This window comes from Gymnoscopelus microlampas (assembly GCF_963454915.1).
Source record: "Gymnoscopelus microlampas genome assembly, chromosome: 21".
NCBI lineage: Eukaryota > Metazoa > Chordata > Actinopteri > Myctophiformes > Myctophidae > Gymnoscopelus > Gymnoscopelus microlampas.
This window is the reverse complement of record NC_139958.1, coordinates 4377820-4398479: the sequence shown is the minus strand read 5'-3', so window position 1 is coordinate 4398479 and position 20660 is coordinate 4377820. Positions and strand designations below refer to the sequence as shown.

The 20660-nt window shown below is 40.8% G+C and overlaps 2 protein-coding genes across 3 annotated transcripts in view; both read left to right on the top strand.

Annotated features, from left to right (window-relative positions):
* LOC311038165 (uncharacterized protein) overlaps positions 1-20660 on the top strand; it is a 55776-nt gene that overhangs the window by 3363 nt on the left and 31753 nt on the right. Inside the window, exons 1-6 of one of the 2 annotated variants that reach the window (XM_084047533.1) lie at positions 7605-8008; positions 8901-9122; positions 10509-10656; positions 11170-11341; positions 12520-12616; positions 13611-15708. The exons of the other annotated variant lie outside the window; for it this stretch is intronic. Coding sequence (XP_083903659.1) covers positions 7699-8008; positions 8901-9122; positions 10509-10656; positions 11170-11341; positions 12520-12616; positions 13611-14722 — 2061 coding nt within the window. The 5' untranslated portion in view covers positions 7605-7698 and the 3' untranslated portion in view covers positions 14723-15708. Of the gene's footprint in view, positions 1-7604; positions 8009-8900; positions 9123-10508; positions 10657-11169; positions 11342-12519; positions 12617-13610; positions 15709-20660 lie in introns of those variants that run through there. 2 annotated transcript variants of the gene reach the window in all.
* On the top strand, positions 321-4964 carry LOC311037224 (uncharacterized protein; the record flags this gene model as incomplete). The annotated part of the gene is made up of 4 exons (XM_084046344.1): positions 321-381; positions 490-545; positions 2783-3728; positions 4825-4964. 4 exons carry the CDS (start codon positions 321-323, stop codon positions 4962-4964), a joined length of 1203 nt encoding a protein of 400 aa, XP_083902470.1.

The window sequence follows — 20660 nt, the reverse complement described above, 5'->3', positions numbered from 1 at the left end:
CTAAATGGGTTAAAGAGCTGGAGAGAGACAGAGAGACCCCTGTTACTGAACACACACTCTATAGCAATGATTACTATCAGAATATAGTGCTTTAACCTTTTAACAAAAATCGTTTTGTTTTAACCAAAATATATCACTTACCCTACCTTTAAGTGTGTGTGTGTGTGTGTGTGTGTGTGTGTGTGTGTGTGTGTGTGTGTGTGTGTGTGTGTGTGTGTGTGTGTGTGTGTGTGTGTGTGTGTGTGTGTGTGTGTGTGTGTGTGTGTGTGTGTGTGTGTGTGTAGATGTCCATCAGTGTTGGCTGTGTGTCCAGTCACGGCATGTCCCCTCAGTCCCCCATCTTCACCCTGGAGGACAACCAGACTGAGGCTGAGGCAGGCTGTGAGTAACCCACCCACCCAAAAACCAATCATTGAATATATATACGCTTCATGGGGTGTGTAATTGATAGAAAAAGAGTCCTTTTTTGGGGTGAACTATTCCTTTAAGCCCTCGGCTGGGTTGAGCTGAGCACGGTTAAGCTGTTAGCCAACCAGAGCCAAACCGTGTGCAAGTCAATATTAAAACTCTATGAATGCCGTTGACTCGATAACGCATCAATTGCTAGTTTGTCCAGTTGGCCGTCGACGCGCTAGACGCGCTGGACGCGCGTTCATTGTTTAATCTCTGATCGCGCTATAATGTTTATTTTTCTTCATCATTTTGGCTTCCTGATTCCTTGAGACTCACCCGGAACCGGATGCAGAACGCAGATCGTAGTCGTGTATCACATCGTTTTAACGGCGATCAGGAATTGTCGAAAACGTCACATCCGGTTCATGACGTAATGACTGTTTGTGTCATAGAGGGGGGGGGGGAGTCAGCGGGGTGATCAAGCTGTCTATTTACTGCTCTCTAGCGGTAGAATTGTACTATGAGTTTAAAATTAAAAAACACGCAAATCGCTTGCACTGGGGGAGTACTTTATGAAAATACTCTGGCAGTCAAAGAGTTAACCATGATCTGAACATGAAGTGCATTTGAAAAGGGCCTTTAACTCATTGAGTGCCATTCACGTGTTTCACGTGTTTTAACGCTATGGTGCAACGTGCCAATCATGTGTTTCATGTGTTTTTGAAAAAAGTAGTAAAAAAAAAAAAAAAAATGTCCAGAACCCAAGATATCATTATCTGAAGATTTGCAGCTCCATCCACTCCTTGTTTAACTTAGAACTGAAAAATGCTGTATCTCGCTTCCTAAGCACTTTATTTTTTACTTTGAAAAAGAAAAAAAAAAAAAAATCGTACTGGCCAGAAATAGCCAGAAATAATTTGGGCACTCAATGAGTTAATAGTTTTAATTAATGATAATAGGATGATAGGATCACAGTTTTAATGAACGGAGATGTCAGTTTAGCCAATTACTTAAGTCACTATTTGACTTAACGCAGTGGAATCTAATTTAGTTTCCAAGTTTCTCAATAGACTAGGTATAGGAAACATTGGTTAGTGCTGTTTGGATTTGTAGATCAGTTACACAGTTCATACTTTGTCCACAACCCTTTTTTATAAGTATGACTATAAGTGTGAATTTGTAACAGACAATATAAAACCTGAAAACTCCGGCGATCGTTACAAAACAAACTAGAAAAAGTGCTCCTCGGAGCACAGGTCTCCGCCAGGTCAGGTAGGCTACTGTGGCCTCCTGGTGGCGCTATAATAGGCCAACGTGAAAAGGGTGCCATTTCTTCTTAGGCCTTGCACGACAATCGGACACTGACTGCATTCATGATTTGAGGCATTTTGTCAAAAACATGTGTTTTGCTGAATTAGACCTGTTGGTGGCGCTATAACAGGCCAATGTTAAAAGGGTGGCATTTGTTCCTCAACATAGTGTGAATGTGCGTGCAAAGTTTGAGCGCAATTGGACGGTGCGTTCATGATTTGCAGAATTTTGTTCAAAACAAGCCAATAATGCAAACTTTAGATGTCAATCTTAGCCAATCAGTATGGAGTATGAAAAATCAAACACATCCGTCGTGATCACATGACTATAGAGATCATGTGTACCGATTTGCGTGAAATTTGGATACAATTGGAAGGAGTAGTATAAAAAAATGTGTTTTACACAAGTCGGCCTCCTGGTGGCGCTATAAAAGGCAGATGTGAAAAATGCAGGGCAAAGGTTTTTCCTTGACCTATAGGGAGTGTGCATACAAAGTTTTACACAGATCGGTGCAATTATAGGTAAAAACACGAATCGGCCTGTTATAGCGCCACCATGAGGCTGATTTAAAAATGTTTAAATGGTAGTTCTTCCTCGGCCTAATGGGAATGTGCTTGCAAAATTTCTCGGAAAGTGCATGCTGTGTTCATGATTTGAGGCATTTTGTTCAAAACGGAGCACTCCTGCAAACTTTGGAAGACATTTTTAGCCAATCAGGATGGAATATGAGAAATCTGAAAGACCCGTTTCGTTTAATGACTGTAGAGATACTGTGTACCGATTTGTGGGATTTTTGGACAAAATCTGTAGGAGTACTGTCAAAAAATGTGTTTTGCACAAATCGGCCTCCTGGTGGCGCTATAACAGGCCCCTGTGAAAAATTTGGGGCAGAGGTTCTGCTCTGGTATCCAGGGACTGTGTGCACAGTTTGGCTGCGAGCAAGCCAACGGTGCCGGAGATTAGCTGTACACAGACAGATCGAATGACGGACGGACACGGACACACGGACGGACGGACAGGGGGTAAAACATACTCTCTCGCCATGCCTTTCGGCCTGGCGGAGACAATCAATAAATAGGGGAATCAATCTGATCCAATCATAAAACACATCGAGTTGGTCTCTGCTGACGTTACCTCTTCTCTCCTCCTCCTAGATCTCTCACTGCTCCCTGTGTGTAAAGAGGAGGTTTCCCCTGAACATCAGGAGAGGAACTCCAGTCTGGTCAAGGAGGAACCAGAACCTCCACAGATTAAAGAGGAACAGGAAGAGGAGCTACTTCAAAGACCAGAGGAGGCTGCTGGCTCAACGTTGACATTACTAGCAGTGAAAAGTGAAGCTGATGAAGAAAACAGAGACACAGAGCCTCTAGCCAGCACCTCAACTGAACACATAAAAACACAAGCTGATGTAGAGGACTGTGGAGCATCTCAACCAACTAGGGACCAGCTCCTCTCTTCACACTGTTCTGAATCTGACACTGAAGACAGTGATGACTGGGAGGAGACCAGGGAAGGTCAGTCAGCTTTAAACAAACTGAACTCAGAGCTGTTCCAGGACCTGAAATCAACATCAAAGCAAAGTCCATCCATGAGGACTCGCACAGGGAAGAAAAGCTGGAGGTGTACAGAGTGTGGTAAAGTCTTTGGTTACATGAGTGATCTGAAACGACACATGAGGACTCATACAGGTGAAAAACCTTTTGCTTGTACTGAGTGTGTAAAAGTGTTTAAACAGAAGGGTCATCTGAAAGCCCACATGAATACTCATACAGGTGAAAACCCCTTTGCTTGTACTGAGTGTGACAAAGTCTTTAGTTACATGAGTGATCTGAAACGACACATGAGGATTCATACAGGTGAAAACACCTTTATTTGTACTGAGTGTGGTAAAGTGTTTACTAATAAGAGTAATCTGAAAGGCCACATGAATATTCATACAGGTGAAAAACCCTTTATTTGTACTGAGTGTGGTAAAGCGTTTAGGAGCATGAGTAATCTGAAAGGCCACATGATGACTCATACAGGTGAAAAACCTTTTACCTGTACAGAGTGTGGAAAAGTGTTTAATAAGAAGAGTAATCTGAAAGTCCACATGATGACTCATACAGGTGAAAAACCTTTTACCTGTACAGAGTGTGGAAAAGTGTTTAATAAGAAAAGTGATCTGAAACAACACATGAATTCTCATACAGGTGAAAAACCCTTTAGTTGTACAGTTTGCAGCAAAGCCTTTAGTTCATTGTATACTTTGAATTCACACATGAGGATTCATGCAGGTGATATACGCTTTACCTGTACTAAGTGTGGCAAAGTTTGTGTTCAAAAAAGTCACCTGAAATACCACATGAGGACTCATACAGGTGGAAAACTCTTTACTTGTACTGCGTGTGACAAAGTCTTTAGTGAAATGTCTGATCTGAAGCAACACCTGATGACTCATACAAATTTCAGACCAGTGGCGCCGTCGCCTGTTTAATTCAAAGTTATTACTGTCCCCCCGTATGATTCACTCCGGTCCCATTGTGGGGAATGCGCAAATCGTTGCATATTGGCTGGTTGCTCAGCAGTGTTGATTTAATCGACTAAAACTGTGACGAAAAATGTTCCTCGACTACCATTTGAAAACTGAATAAGGACTAAATAAACACTATGCTATGATGACTAAAATTATGAATATTTTGACGATTTCGTCAACAAATAAAAACTAGAATTATATGTTGGTGAGGCACTAGTGGAGAAGAGATCCAGTGGAACTAAAAGACAAGTCATTTCATGTTTGGTTGCGCTCGGGTGTTGCGCTCTGAAAATAGCTGATCTACAAGTGAGCTTGTAGATCGTCTATTTTCAGCATGCAACCAAGTGTAAAAGCTGCCATGACGGCACCATCAAGGCACCGCCAAAATACATTTTAGTCGACTAAATGAACTGTAGTTTTAGTCGACTATAATCTTATATTTAGTCGACTAAAACTAGACAAAAACTAAAAATGGAATTTTATACAAAAGACTGACTAAAACTAATTTGAAATTTGCTGTCAAAATTAATACTGCTGCTCAGACCGTATATTTCGCTCTGTAACACTCTGAGTTGATTGAGCACCGTCTGCGGGCCACTCCACAGACCACCACGACTACGAATTCACAACCAACCACCTATTCAGATTTGTGTACTGGGAGGTGACGGACGCATCGCACCCCCCGCCACCCCTCCCGCGCTCGTTCAGAAAGTTGCAGAGGCTGTGCCTGGCTGGCAGCCTGTGAGCCAATGAGCCTGTGAAATTCGAGATTCTTTTTTCAAATTACGGATTTCCGAGATTCGATTGGAGCCGTCATGAAAAAAAAGACGCATCCGGACGCTAATTAGACCTGTGAGGGAAAAATAGCCGACCAACAAGCTTATAACATTAAAGTTAAAGTCGTGAACTTGTCTGCAATTTTTTAAACTTCCTAAATCTTAAACCCTCACAGACGAAATTATACCTAACAATTGATGACAGATAATTCTGTCATCACATCAGATGTAAAAATATATGATCATGTGTATATGCTTTTTTTTGTGTCAAATGTCAATAAAAAACAAATCAATCAATCAATTGAACAGCATATTAATTGATGAGAAAGTCAATATTGTGCATTGAAGATTATATATCTGTAACTGCAATTTCCCTTAAATAGAAAGACAGAAAATGAGTTTCCTACACTTACAATGTGGTCTTTATCCAGAGAGCTGTTTACAATTGTCTTCTAACAACTCATTACACATGTGCTTATTGCATAGTTAATAAAACACAGAGGAGTCCATTTGGTTACATTATTTTGTGTACTAGTCTAGCCTGGAGATGTCTAATCTGACACCGGACTTCCTGGCGTCACTGTCTGGCCACGCCCACATTAATGTCCTGTCCCCCTATGTAATTATTCCATGCCAGCGCCCCTGTTTCAGACTCTTTACTTGTACAGCTAATAGCAAAGGCTTTGGTTTAATGATTAATCATACAAGTGATAAAATTATACAAATAATAATCTTCACACATGGTAATCTGAAGAAGCACATCTTCAAAGTCCATCCTCTAGGACTCAAACAGGGGAATTTAAAAAGTAGTTGTAGTTTGTGGCAAATACTTTGGTTAAAATGCATCTTTTAAAGCAATGTTTCCCAAACTGTGAGTCGGGACCCAATTGTGGGTCGCGGACCGATTTTTGAGAGTCGCGAGTAAATATCCCCCCTTTGTTTTATTATTATTTTATTTTTTTATAATATATATTATCAAAAATATATGTTTCAAAAGATTAAAAAATAAATAAAAAATCAGAGTTTTTCATACATCATTAATTAAAACCATTTTCAAAAGAATTTCATGATTAAAATTAAAACATTTAAAAGAAATTCCACAAATGTAACTTGTAAGCGGAAGTGAAAATAGCCCATCTACAAGCTACTTTCACTAGTTTGGGTCCTGGGGAGACATCAAATTTCTCTTTTGGGTCACGGGGCAAAAAAGGTTTGGGACCCACTGTCTTAAAAAGGACCACTGTGCCTATCTTCACATACCACTCCTGTCTACTTCCTCTGTGTCTATGAGGAGGGCTGTGGACAGTTCAGAAACCTGCTGACCAGTGATATCATCGGTAGGCAGGTTTGGTAAATTCAAACAGGTTTTCAAACTTTTAATCATTCAGGGAAATGATAGCATTACAACATACAATGATATTCTACAATCTAGAAGATTCTGTGCTTTTAACTCTGTGGCAGCAGTTTCAAGGTCATAAGATGAACTAAGTAAGAACAAGTCTAGATAGAGGTTTTCGTTCCCACACCTGGACATTACTTATTACATGTGTTTTTGCATAAACAACTATCTTAGGGCTCGTCCTAGTGCCCAGATGGTTTTGGTACCCAGATGTCCCTAAGTGCCCAGATGGTTTTGGTGCCCACCACCTGTCCTGTTACCCTTGTGTGGGACAATAACCACGGCATGGATGCGTGTGTGGAATACAAGACATGTGGGCACTGGGGACATCGAGGCACCGTATTTTTGGGAAGAGTGGACAGCTGGAGGAGTGGGCACCTGGAGAGCTGGGCACCAAATGTCACTACATGTCTCTTTTTTTTTCTATCATTTTATTGTGTACTGTTTAGCTATGTTTTCTCTATCATAGCATTCAGTTCTGCAATTTCTTTGATTTAATGTTTAATTTAATGTTCAGTTATTATTTCCCCTATAAAACAGTAGGCTACTCATTTTATCTACTTTTTTTAAAAACAGTATACTACTATATTTTTTTATATCGTTTTATAGTGTACTGTTTAGCTACAGTATGTTTTCTCTCTATCCTAACATTGAAATTGATCATTTGACAATTTGTTTTGTAGGCCTATCCTTAATTATTTTTGGTATTTTACCATTTCCCCAATGTGTTCTATTTTTTAACAGTACTTCTATTTGGCAAATACGCTCTTATATTGTACTTTGAAAAACTCTATTATAATGTAATTTTGACCTCAGTACTATTTTCACAAATAAACTCTTAAGAGTTAATTTGTCAAAATCGTACTGAGGTCAAAAAAAGTACAATATATTGTACTTTTGACCTCATTGTTGTGTTGTGTTTGGGGGTTTAAAGAACAGTGGGTTAAATATCACATGCCAACAACTAAGCAGCATGCTATGTAAAGAACACTTAAAACACTTTAAAGTTAAAAAGCACTTGTGGACATAAATCCTATTTCAGGTACCCACTCGTCCAGGTGCCCACATGTCCCTAGTGCCCAGTTTTTTTTTTTTTCCTCCGAGGTGGAAAGTCTGGTGACGCGAGGCCACGTGATTCCCGGTTCCACCAACAGGGTGGCCGCTTCAGCTTCACAACAACATAGCTTACCAACATGGCGACGATGTTCACGTCCAGCAGCCAAACAGAGGAGGAAAACAAACCAAAACGAAGAAGAAAAACTCCTTCAAAGGTGCGCAAAGAAAGGGAATTAAAACTATGCTATATGCATCTGATATCTGTCCACAAGAAGAAAGAAAAGGTCCAAGATTTCACACGGAGAACGTGGGAGACCTACAGGACCTGCGTGGAACGGTGGCTCTGTCTGCAGGGTGTGAGTAAGGACGTGGCAGAAGCTCATAAGCATTGTGTTCAAGTGGCAGAAGCTCATAGACATTGTGTTGAAGTGGGTTTTGAACATGTTCCCCAGGACGCCGGGTTTCACCTGACCTGCTACCGGCGTTTTATTGACATAAAGCGCTTGGCTGCGGCCGAGAAACGCCTCTCACGGACGTTGGAAGATCTAGACGCAGCAGGTCAGCAGTTGTTCTTAAACTTTTTCATGTCAAGGACCCCCAAAATGATATGTATTTGGCCGTGGACCCCCATGTCAAAATATTTTGTTACGTCTACAATTATTTGAAAACTTTAATTACTAGTTACTTTGCAGATATAAATGATTATATTTCAAAACATACATTAACCACTTCAGCCCTATTTATACATAGGCTATTTGAAAATAGCAGATCTACTAGCCCTGAAACATGACTGTGTGGCTACAGATCTACAAGCTCACAGCGCGTCGCATCGCAAGCGTGTAGATCTAGAACAGGGGTCTTTAACGTTTTCAGGCCAAGGACCCCTTGGCTGAGGGCGAGATAAAGTGGGGACCCCCATTATATATTGTATAGAATATTATTTTTTTCATCGTTTTCATAGGCAGCTTAATAGACTTGTTTCACAGCACTATCATGTTGGATTCATGTTAATGTGTATTTTCAGACATTTAACCATGCACTTAAACAATAGTAAATTGTTAGTAAATCTGACCTTTCACTCTGTACTTACACTTTGCGAGGTGTTGTGCGCTTGTAGATCTGCTATTTTTGGCTAAAGTTCTCCTCAGAATAGGGATGCTTGGTTGAAGTGGTTAATGTAGAAATCACAAAGATTTGGCGGACCCCCTGTAGTAACTCTGAGGACCCCCTGTTGAAGACCCCTGATCTAGAACATTCTAGCTGTAGATCTAGAACATTTTAGTACTCATACTTTTGGTACTTTAAGTGTATTATGATGCCAATACTTTTGAACTTTTACTCAAGTAACATTTTCTTAACAGGCCTTTTACTTGTAACAGAGTATTTTTATATTGAGATATTGCTACTTTTACTTAAGTAAAATATCTGAGTACTCTTTCCACCACTGCAGGTCAGTCAGTCGATTCCTCGGACAGCATCGGAGCCAAAGCAGCCACGTCTGAAACTCCTAGAAAGAAACGTAGATCCAGGACGGGTTGTTTCCCCGTAGCTTCTGCTACCGGCCCTGTTCCTCCAGGATCTTGCATTATTTGTCAAAAAGTGAACAAGTACGTTAATGTGGGAGGCAAACGGCAGAGGGATCAACTCTCACAAGCAAAAACGTTATCCGCAGGTAAGACACACGCACACACACACACACACACACACACACACACACACACACACACACACACACACACGGGAGACACATTTTAACACGAGAGACTGAAATAATTGGCAATTATGGCCAACTAACAGATTGTAAACAAAACATGCATGACAATGTTGGACTCGCTTATTAGTTTGTATTGGCCAGTGCGCTCAGTGCGCTCAGTGCGTTCGGCACTTAGGGTGCCGAACGCACCCTAAGTGACTTTGGGCTTCTTTTTCTGTAAAGTTGCTTATTTAGGCTTGTTGCTTATTTATTTAGGCTTGTTTCCAAAATGTGTTATTTAATTATTATTTAAACCAGTGGTTCTTGAATACTTTCATGACAATGTTTTTGTGCATTTGTGCTGTTAGAATGTTTTAAAAGTATTACAAATATTCCACATTTTATTGCAAGAGTTTTTGAAAGTAGCAGAGCTTGTAGATCTGTTATTTTCAAATAGCGGATGCATATAGGTAAAAAGTGCTCATGTGGCCTAAGTTGCTTCTTTTGGGCTTGTTTTCCTAGACCTGGTTGTTTATTTCTCTCACAAAATATGGCAACACTGCCTGTAAAAATGAGTCCTCATTAACAACCGCTGACAGTTTGTGCTGAACTAAATGCCAACAGACTGCCAGTCTGCTGTAGTCTGAGTTTGGTGGAGACTCACCTTAAGAGATGCAAACATGCATGCTAGGGATGGCCAAATGGAGACATTTTATTAACCGGTTGCCGTTTTTTTTTTTGGAGGGGGGGGGGGGTCCAAAATACATTTTATTTCGAAGCGCCAAGTCTAGACAGTTTGTTTTGTGTCTCCAGCAGAGTTTCTAGTGTCTTTATCTCTCTCTGGAAGAGGTTGCACATGAACTCTGCAGCCACACTGAGGCGCTCCAACACAAACAATGCCAATACAAAGACGATGAAGAAGAAGAATAAAGTGGAAGTCACGTGTGGTTGCAGGTGTAGACTCGGCCAAAAAACAATAAAAAACATTTTTGGCTGTGTCAACCGGTTGCCGATTGGTTAACGGTTAACGGTTATCGGTTGGCCATCCCTAATGCATGCCAATATTGGACTGTCAAATATTGATTTGTCATTTTATGATTGAATGGGTGCTATTACTGTATATATTCATCTTTCTGTTTCATTTGACCACAAGTATGTCTTTAGTAATGGTGGCAAGACAAACCTGTAAGAAACAAGATGACATTTATTTCATCAGTGTTATTTACAGACCCCACCCCACACACACACACACACACACACACGCACGCACGCACGCACGCACGCACGCACGCACGCATGCAATCAGCACCACAAAAACAAAAAACAAAAACACACACATTTATGTGTTCCTTTCTTTGTATAAAGGCCAGGTGCTGAAGGCTGCTGAGATGAGGGAAGACTCGACGGTCTTTGACAACGTCTGTGTGGCCCTGGAGGTTCGGTACCACAGATCCTGTTACTATCAGTACACCAGAGTCTTGTCAAGGTCTATGGAAACCACAGATGAAGGAGAGTGAGTTATTACATTGCATTATCAATTTGCTCACATTGCACATCTACTGATTTATTCTCTCACAAAAAAAGGTCTAATGACAGTATATTTAACCCATTGCGACCGGGAACGCATCTGTGTAATCACTTAAACCACTATTTTATACTTTGGCTAGTCAAAAGCAGCAGATCTACAAGCTCATAGAGCTCTATGAGCTTGTAGATCTGCTATTTTATAAAAATCGCGAACATTTGTAAGTCAAATCTTTGATTCTGGGGGATTCTGCAAATGTCTTCTAAATCCAGTCTAAAACAGTTTTTTTTTTTAAACTTATGTTGCTATAATATCAGTGGTTCTCAAACTTTCTTTTTCAGAAGCAAAGATTTGAGTTAAAAATGTATATAGCTCGCAGAGCTTGTAGATCTGATATTTTTGAATAGCCAAAGAAATCTAAAAATGACACACAGATGCGTTTCAGGTCTCTATGGGTTAAACTAAATCGTGCTCATCTTTCTCTATAACTTTATGTTGCAGGCAGGATAAATCGAAGCGGAGGATGACCCGTGAATTGGCCCAGCTGGTTTTACCCTGCCCTACCAAGAGCAACGTCTCTGAAGTGGTTATTGTTGAGACGTTATCAGCAGATAAACTGTTAGACAGGCTGCCTCAGCCATCAGGCACAGAAACTACAACCGAGTCAACTGAGGTAAGCCAAGCTGAAAGTGACAGTGCGCACACACACACACACACACACACACACACACACACACACACACACACACACACACACACACACACACACACACACACACACACACACACACACACACACACACACACACACACACAGCAAGTATAACATCTGGACAGAAAACTACCGAGCACACAAAGACACTGTATAGTGCATTGGTTCTCAACCAATGCACCAATGCACAGCTCCAGGGGGTCCCCAGCTAAATGATGGATAATGATGGATTAGGAACCAAATGGACCCTTATGGGTCTGTAACTCTGAGAGTGTACAAATGGAACCAAATGGACCCGTTAGGGTCCATTTGGTTCCATTTGTACACTCTCAGAGTTAAATTAGCATTGATTTTACAATATAAATTGGGGTCCCAGAGATATAAATGCCATTAAATGGTGAGCCTAATGTATGTCAAACTGGGGGTCCTTGAAATTAAATTTCACAGTTTTCACACGTACAGTATATAGCAACATATTCATTTTGCAATTTTTCAGAAAGTTTTTTTTTTTCAGAACTTTTTCAGAAAAAAAAGGAAACCAGGATTTAGAAGGTGTTTTTAAAATTGACCTCAGGTCTAAATGGGATAAAGAGCTGGAGAGAGACAGAGAGACCCCTGTTACTGAACAAACACTCTATAGCAATGATTACTATCAGAATATAGTGCTTTAACCTTTTAACAAAAATCTTTTTGTTTTAACCAAAATACATCATTTACCCTACCTTTTAAATGTGTCTGTAGCTAAATCTGTAGTGCCAGTTGAACTGTACAATGTAATTGCCTGGATTATAGGTGTAACAGAGGAACCAACACTACCCTGTTTATGTTGATATTCCTGATGATGTGAACCGAAGAAGATCTGCTATTTTAGGGTGCGTTCGAAAATACAGCAAACTAATAGGCGAGTGTGCTCGGGTGAGTAATTTCCGAACGCACCCTTAGAAAAATCGTGAAAATGTGTGCAAATCGTTGAATATATATATATATATATATATATATATATATATATATATATATATATATATATATATATTATCTTAATGGGCTAAACACTTCACTAGCATTTGGGATTTTTTTTTAAGCTGTGTGTGTGTGTGTGTGTGTGTGTCTGTGTGTGCGTGCGTGCGTGCGCAAAGCAGATGTCCATCAGTGTTGGCTGTGTGTCCAGTCACGGCATGTCCCCTCAGTCCCCCATCTTCACCCTGGAGGACAACCGCACTGAGACTGAGGCAGGCTGTGAGTGACACACACACACACACACACACACACACACACACACACACACACACACACACACACACACACACACACACACACACACACACACACACACACACAGATACATTTATATATCTAGTTATAAATATTCACAGACTCATTTTGTGTCGACTCAGAGTGCTTTCCCACTGCAGGGCCTAAAACCAATCATTGAATATATATATATGCTTCATGGGGTGTGTAATTGATAGAAAATGTGTCATTTTTTTGGGTGAACTATTCCTTTTAAGCCCTCGGCTGGGTTGAGCTGAGCACGGTTAGCCAACCAGAGCCAAACCATGTGCAAGTTAATATTAACCATGATCTGAACATGAAGTGCAATGGAAAAGGGCCTTTAATAGTATTAATGAATTATGATAGGATCACAGTTTTAATGAACAGAGATGTCAGTTACTCTAAATTAGTTTCCAGGTTCCTCAATAGACTAGGTATAGGAAACATTGGTTAGTGCTGTTTGGATTTGTAGATCAGTTACACAGTTCATACTTTGTCCACGACCCTTTTTTTAGAAGTGAGACTTTAAGTGTGAATTTGTAACAGACAATATAAAACCTGAAAACTCCGGCGATCGTTACAAAACAAATCAATAAATAAGGGAATCAATCAGTAGCCTGGCGTAGCCAGACTATATCACTGCGTGGATATGAGTCTGGTGCTTCCATGAGGACGTTTTTTTTCCCCAAGAGGCGGGATCAAATGCAGTTGGTTAGACCTACAACCAACTACCAATTACAGTCTCCCATATTCGAATACTGGGCCCTGATTGGTTACCCACGTCTTCTGGAGCAAGAAATGGATTCTCTATGGAGCGGTGCCAGACCCAAATCGCAGAGTGCAATTTGTGTTTGCACTCGCAGATTCGTCTGGTCCCAGGCTAATCAATCTGATCCAATTATAAAACACACAGAGTTGATCTCTGCGGACATTACCTCCTCTCTTCTCCTCCTCCTAGATCTCTCACTCCTCCCTGTGTGTAAAGAGGAGGTTTCCCCTGAACATCAGGAGAGGAACTCCAGTCTGGTCCAGGAGGAACCAGAACCTCCACAGATTAAAGAGGAACAGGAAGAGGAGCTACTTCAAAGACCAGAGGAGGCTGCTGGCTCAACGTTGACATTACTAGCAGTGAAAAGTGAAGCTGATGAAGAAAACAGAGACACAGAGCCTCTAGCCAGCACCTCAACTGAACACATGAAAACACAAGCTGATGTAGAGGACTGTGGAGCATCTCAACCAACTAGTGACCAGCTCCTCTCTTCACACTGTTCTGAATCTGACACTGAAGACAGTGATGACTGGGAGGAGACCAGGGAAGGTCAGTCAGCATTAAACAAACTGCACTCTGACCTGAAATCATCAAAGCAAACTCCATCCATGAGGACTCACACAGGGAAGAAAAGCTGGAGGTGTACAGAGTGTGGTAAAGTCCTTGGTTACATGAGTCATCTGAAAGCCCACATGATTACTCATACAGGTGAAAAACCCTTTGCTTGTACTGAGTGTGACAAAGTCTTTGGTTACATGAGCGATCTGAAACGACACATGAGGACTCATACAGGTGAAAAACCCTTTATTTGTACTGAGTGTGGTAAAGTGTTTAGGAGCATGGGTAATCTGAAAGTCCACATGAATACTCATACAGGTGAAAAGCCCCTTGCTTGTACGGAGTGTGTAAAAATGTTTAATAAGAAGAGTGATCTGAAACAACACATGAATTCTCATACAGGTGAAAAACCCTTTAGTTGTACAGTTTGCAGCAAAGCCTTTAGTTCATTGTATACTTTGAATACACACATGAGGATTCATGCAGGTGAAAAGCGCTTTACCTGTACTAAGTGTGGTAAAGTTTGTGTTCAAATAAGTCACCTGAAATACCACATGAGGACTCATACAGGTGAAAAACCCTTTACTTGTACCGAGTGTGGCAAAGCCTTTAGTTCCATGAGTAATCTGAAACAACACATGATTACCCATACAGGTGAAAAACCCTTTACATGTATAGTTTGTGGGGAAAGATTTTCACAAAATGCTACTCTGAAGAGGCACATGAACAAATTACATCCATAAAGATTGATACAGGGGAATGAGAAACTTAAGTTGTAGTATGTGGCAAATATTTCGGTCTAAATGCAACTCTTAATTTCAACAGGTGGATTCACACAGGAGAGAAATCTGTTGAACAGGAACATGCTTTTTTTCAAAGAAAAAGGTGTCACGTGATATCTCATATAAAATGTTTTATCATGCATCAACAGTGGTGTAAAGTAACAAAGTACATTTACTCAAATACTGTACTGTGTTGAGGTATTCTTTACTTTACTGAAGTATTTACAATGTTCAATACTTTTACTTCTACTCCACTACACCTCAGAGACAAATATTATTCTTTAACTCCACTACTCTTATTTGAAAACTTTAATTACTTTGTAGATTTTGATTATTATTACAAAACATACATTAACCACTTCAGTCCTATTTAAACGTTTACTTTTCATTTGGTTGTATGCATTTATATTGCATATGTTGAAGTGTTTTTTTCTTAATTTTTTTAACTAAAATTCTTAATATGTTCCTGATTTTAATCTTCCTTAAATCTCAAAATTATGTTCTTTGTATAACAATTATAATATAATATTTGAATACCTTTTCATGCCCCGTTTCCATTTGTGTTTTTTATGTCACAGAAGTCAGAGGGCTCTTACAAACAGAGCCATGTTTGGAGACGATGTATTATCTTTTTATTTTTACTGCTTGTCTTTACCTTGTATTGTGACAGAGATCTACTTTTTAACCACTTAAACCCTGCTTTGTTGTGCTGTAGGTCAAATGGCGAAAATAGCCGATCTACAAGTTCACAACATTTTGAGCTATTTTGGCCAAATATTCATCAATGATTTGTTGAATGTCGACCTATTTTTTCTGTTTATTGGGTTTTTTACAGTTTTTTTTCCTCCCATGTGAGGACTTCATTCGTAAACGTACATGTAAGCATATGTAATGCATAGGTACCCCTTATTTCCCTCCCGTCCACCCGCTCTCCCTCCCACCCACCCACCCACCCACTCTTCCCAGATGCAGAGACAATACTGCAAAAAATAATTAAACAAAACATTTTTTTTTGTTTAATTAGCTATTATGCTGTGCCCAGAATAAGGACGCTAGGGTTCATGTGGTGAATTGGAACACACACAGGAACACAGAAACACATGTGCAGGTCATATACTGTACACAGAGAAGAGTGAGTCAGATGATGTATTGAATTAAAACATATTATTTTAACTTCATCATGAGCCTCAGACCACCATGCACAGTGTCTAGTGTCTGCTGGGGAAGCTTAAAGCTCAGTAACATTGGACTCTGTAGCAGTGAAACAGTCTGACAGACCTATTGATTGATTTAATACTTTATTAGTCAGACATGTAAACAACACGTGGTGGTACAGTAAGACTTTAAGGCAGGGGTCTTCAACAGGGGGTCCGGGACCCGTAGGGGGTCCTCAGAGTTACTTCAGGGGGTCTGCCAAATATTTGTGTGATATGATTATTTAAAAAAAAAAATACATTAACCACTTGAACCCTAGCATTCCTTTTTCTGAGGAGAACTTTGCTGCGAGGCGTTGTGAGCTTGTAGATCGGCTATTTTTGGCAAAGAGGTATAGGTGTAGAGGGGGGAAAGGGCAGACCAAGTAAACAGAAAAAGTTTAATCTAAAACACAATTTTATACAATATGTAGACAGTGGGGGTCCCTGCTTCATCTCTCTCTCAGCTAGGGGGTCCTTGGCCTGAACACGTTGAAGACCCCTGCTTTAAGGCTTAAAGGATAACACAAAAAAAGTCCTGGGGACTTGTTTCCTTTGTGATCCTATGTATTCAATTCATCAACTTACCCTAAAAAAATTAACACAATAATACATGGCATCAACACATACAAAACACTGTACAAAAGAGATGAGAAAATTACATTTTCCTCTCCTTGTGGTCTCCTGTTTTTCAAAATTTCAGGCAATGTTTTTAGCAAAACGCGAAGGAAAATAAAAGCCTGGAGATCGTCTACAGCAGTGGTTCTCAAACTTTTTCATGTCAAGGACCCCCAAGTTGACGCTTTATTCGCCCGCGGACCCCGATTTGATAAGATATGCCAAGGACCCCCATAAGTAGGGTCCATTTGGTTCCATTTGTACCCTCTCAGAGTTACAGACCCATAAGGGTCCTTTGGTTCCTAACTATCCATCATTTAGCTGGGGACCCCCTGGAGCTCCCTCAGGGACCCCTGGGGGTCCCCGGACCCTACTTTGAGAACCAATGGTCTACGGTAACTTGGTAAAGTGCGCCCCCTACAGTTGATTCAGATATTATGCTGGGCAGCTGTCACAGGCATGGTCACAGGTGAAATGAATCAGTATTTTAGTGAAAGAGACAATAATAAAACACACCAATTTGGAGCACAGAGAACAAACCGTTTTTGACCGTTTTTTACGGGTGATTTTTCCATGTCCTATAACCTGTTTTTGGAACAGAAGACACGCTGTACTTGTACAAGGACTTTATATTTGTGTTTCTTTTTTGTGTGCATCTTTGTAACTGTGAGCTGGATTTCAGTAAAGCTCCATAAACGTCATCCCTGTCTCGTGGAGTCTGTGTGAGTACCTTGGTCCAGTTTCTACCAAATGAATGCGCAATTACAGTAACCTGTATCTATGTGTCTTAAAGCAGTGGTTCTCACAAACTTTTTCATGTCAAGGACCCCCAAATTGACACTTGTTAGCCCGCGGACCCCCATTTCAAAAGATATGCCAGGGACCCCCATAAGAGAAGATTTTTTTAATGGCTCTAGCAGTGATTCTCAACCATTTTAATTTCAAGGACCCCCAGTTTGACATACATTAGGCTACGGACCCCCATTTAATGGCATTTATATCTCTGGGACCCCAACTCATATTGTAAAATCAATGTTAATTCAATGTTATCAATCAATGTTAATTTAACTCAGAGTGTATCGGCCTGTACACTCAGAGTTACAGGCCGATAAGGTTCCATTTGGTTCCTATAAATCATTTAGCTGGGGACCCCCTGGTATCCCTTCAAGTACCCCTGGGGGTCCCCGGACCCCACTTTGAGAACCAATGTCTTAAAAGCCTACAGCAAGCTAGTGTAAGTGGTAGCCCTGATACATCACTGTCATGGTATGATACATACCATGACAGTCATGGAACCGAAAGTTCCTGGTTTAGAGTGGTGTTCGATTTTTTTTACAACTCTCACATGTACTTAAACGTTCAGATTTCTAATATAAAGTGCTTACCCCCGATCCACGGATGTTACAAGTTGATCCGTTCCGCGATAAGTACCTGTATCTCCCGTATTGTTCAATAAAAAGCATTTTAATCCGATCATCAGAGTGCAATACACCTCGCAACCGTTAGTCTCGCATGGTTGAAAGCAAGCAGAGAAAATTTGGAGAAAATGGCCAACTGCTCCAGTGGAGCCGCTCAGTGGCCAACAACAGTATCAGACTGTGGTTGTACTGGTCAGCTCCCAGTACAACAGTATCAGGCTGTGGTTATACTGGTCAGCTCTCAGTACAGCAGTATCAGACTGTGGTTGTAGCCTCCTGGTCAGCTCCCAGTACAACAGTATCAGGCTGTGGTTGTAGCCTACTGGTCAGCTCCCAGTACAACAGTATCAGGCTGTGGTTATACTGGTCAGCTCTCAGTACAACAGTATCAGACTGTGGTTATACTGGTCAGCTCCCAGTACAACAGTGTCAGACTGTGGTTGTTGTACTGGTCAGCTCCCAGTACAACAGTATCACACTGTGGTTGTACTGGTCAGCTCTCAGTACAACAGTGTCAGACTGTGGTTGTTGTACTGGTCAGCTCCCAGTACAACAGTATCAGGCTGTGGTTGTTGTACTGGTCAGCTCCCAGTACAACAGTATCAGACTGTGGTTGTACTGGTCAGCTCCCAGTACAACAGTGTCAGACTGTGGTTGTTGTACTGGTCAGCTCCCAGTACAACAGTATCAGGCTGTGGTTGTTGTACTGGTCAGCTCCCAGTACAACAGTATCAGACTGTGGTTGTACTGGTCAGCTCCCAGTACAACAGTGTCAGACTGTGGTTGTTGTACTGGTCAGCTCCCAGTACAACAGTATCAGGCTGTGGTTGTTGTACTGGTCAGCTCCCAGTACAACAGTATCAGGCTGTGGTTGTTGTACTGGTCAGCTCCCAGTACAACAGTATCAGGCTGTGGTTGTACTGGTCAGCTCCCAGTAGGCTACAACAGTATCAGGCTGTGGTTGTACTGGTCAGCTCCCAGTAGGCTACAACAGTATCACACTGTGGTTGTACTGGTCAGCTCCCAGGTTTCAATGTTCGTGTCTACAGGCCGTTGCTGAAAATGAGCACTATACCCTGGGTAAATTACTGCCTGAATCTCATAAGCCCAACATTCAAGTGCGTGTCCGGGGGTCGGTCAAAGGGGGTGAATATAGCAGAGTTGCCCTGCCTGAAGCCCACAAACATAATATCTCCCTTGGGTCAGGGGGGATGTATCAGCAACATATGGTTAGGTGGTTGTGATTACATTTATTTAATGTGGTTGCTTGTAGTGTAATAATACAGGTTTTTGATTGATTGAATACTTTATTAACAGTTTGGCCAAAAAAAAGCACATAAAGTACAGTTCTATACAAGGTCTGCTAAAAGGATTAAAACACAAGAAAGCACTATGGCTTGTTTACATTCATCGAAACATTTGACAGTGACAACAATGACACACAATACCATGCAAAAACAACGTATAAACGAGTAGTAAATAAAAAAGAAAAATGTATGCACAGAGCCTACTTCTTCTCTTATATATTATATTGTCTTATGTATGTATTTTAGTTTTTTTGTGTCATGTCAAATGTATTGTGATGGCAGCCTGACGATTCTAAAAAATATATTTAGGTTAATTCTGGTGGCAGGCTATCTAGCTCTCCTGCTGAGAGAACAACTGCGAAGGTGACAGGGCTCTGTCACCTGTCACCAGAATGTCATGTGTCTATTATAGCCTTTCCTCTGAGTTTTGGAGAAATGGCCTTTTAAGGTTTAAGTGTGATGTCTATTCTATCTCTTGTGCCCATGTAAGAGCATGTGTTACCACTGCAATTTAAGTCTATTTTCTCCCTCTTGACTTGTATAAGAGAGGGTAGCAAACTGTATGAAGGGGCTGGTCTACATACGTTGATGTGTGGGGCAGACGGGGATCTCCTGAATAAATGGTGATTGTGTCTCAACACTTCTAGAACTTCTGCGTTTTGATGGGAATCCGATACTTAGTATAAGTTTTACATTTTTCCATAACAGTATGTACTGTTTATGTGTTGCATACATGGCTGCAGGGTTGCAAGAAAAATTTCAGTGTGAACTGACAAAGTATTATCGTTATCGTTATCTCCATATACGGTACCTCTTCGGTTGGTCTTTGAGCTGTTAAAAAGTAAATATCGGTGGTGTGAATAGACCTACTATTGCATAACATATATTTAGTGTGTGCAATTAGAAACTGTCTCTGCTCTGATAACTGGTGTTGCACACGTTATCAGTTTTCAATTGATATAACACACTTGCCACATGTGCCTTGTAAGTCAATAGATAATGTAATAATTGAATGTTGGACGCAAAATAAAAGAAAAATGTTATTTCTAGAATCTGGATAGGCCTATTACATGGTTAACACTGTCGGAATGGAGCTGGCCGGGTGGTTTCAATGTGTGATATGTAACTACAGCCCCATTCATAATACTGCCGGGCGATTAGCTGAATGCAAGAACGAGACCGTCCCCTTCCTACCAAAAAGGGAGTGGCGTCACATTCAAATAACTCCCGAAACTCCCAATTTGCCAGCAGCTAACACGGTTTCAATTGGCTGGCTGCTGCTGCTTTGCTTGTTGCGTCATAGAAACCATAGACATGATAGTAACGCCTGTTGAATGGTTGGATCCAATTGGCCATCTCATTG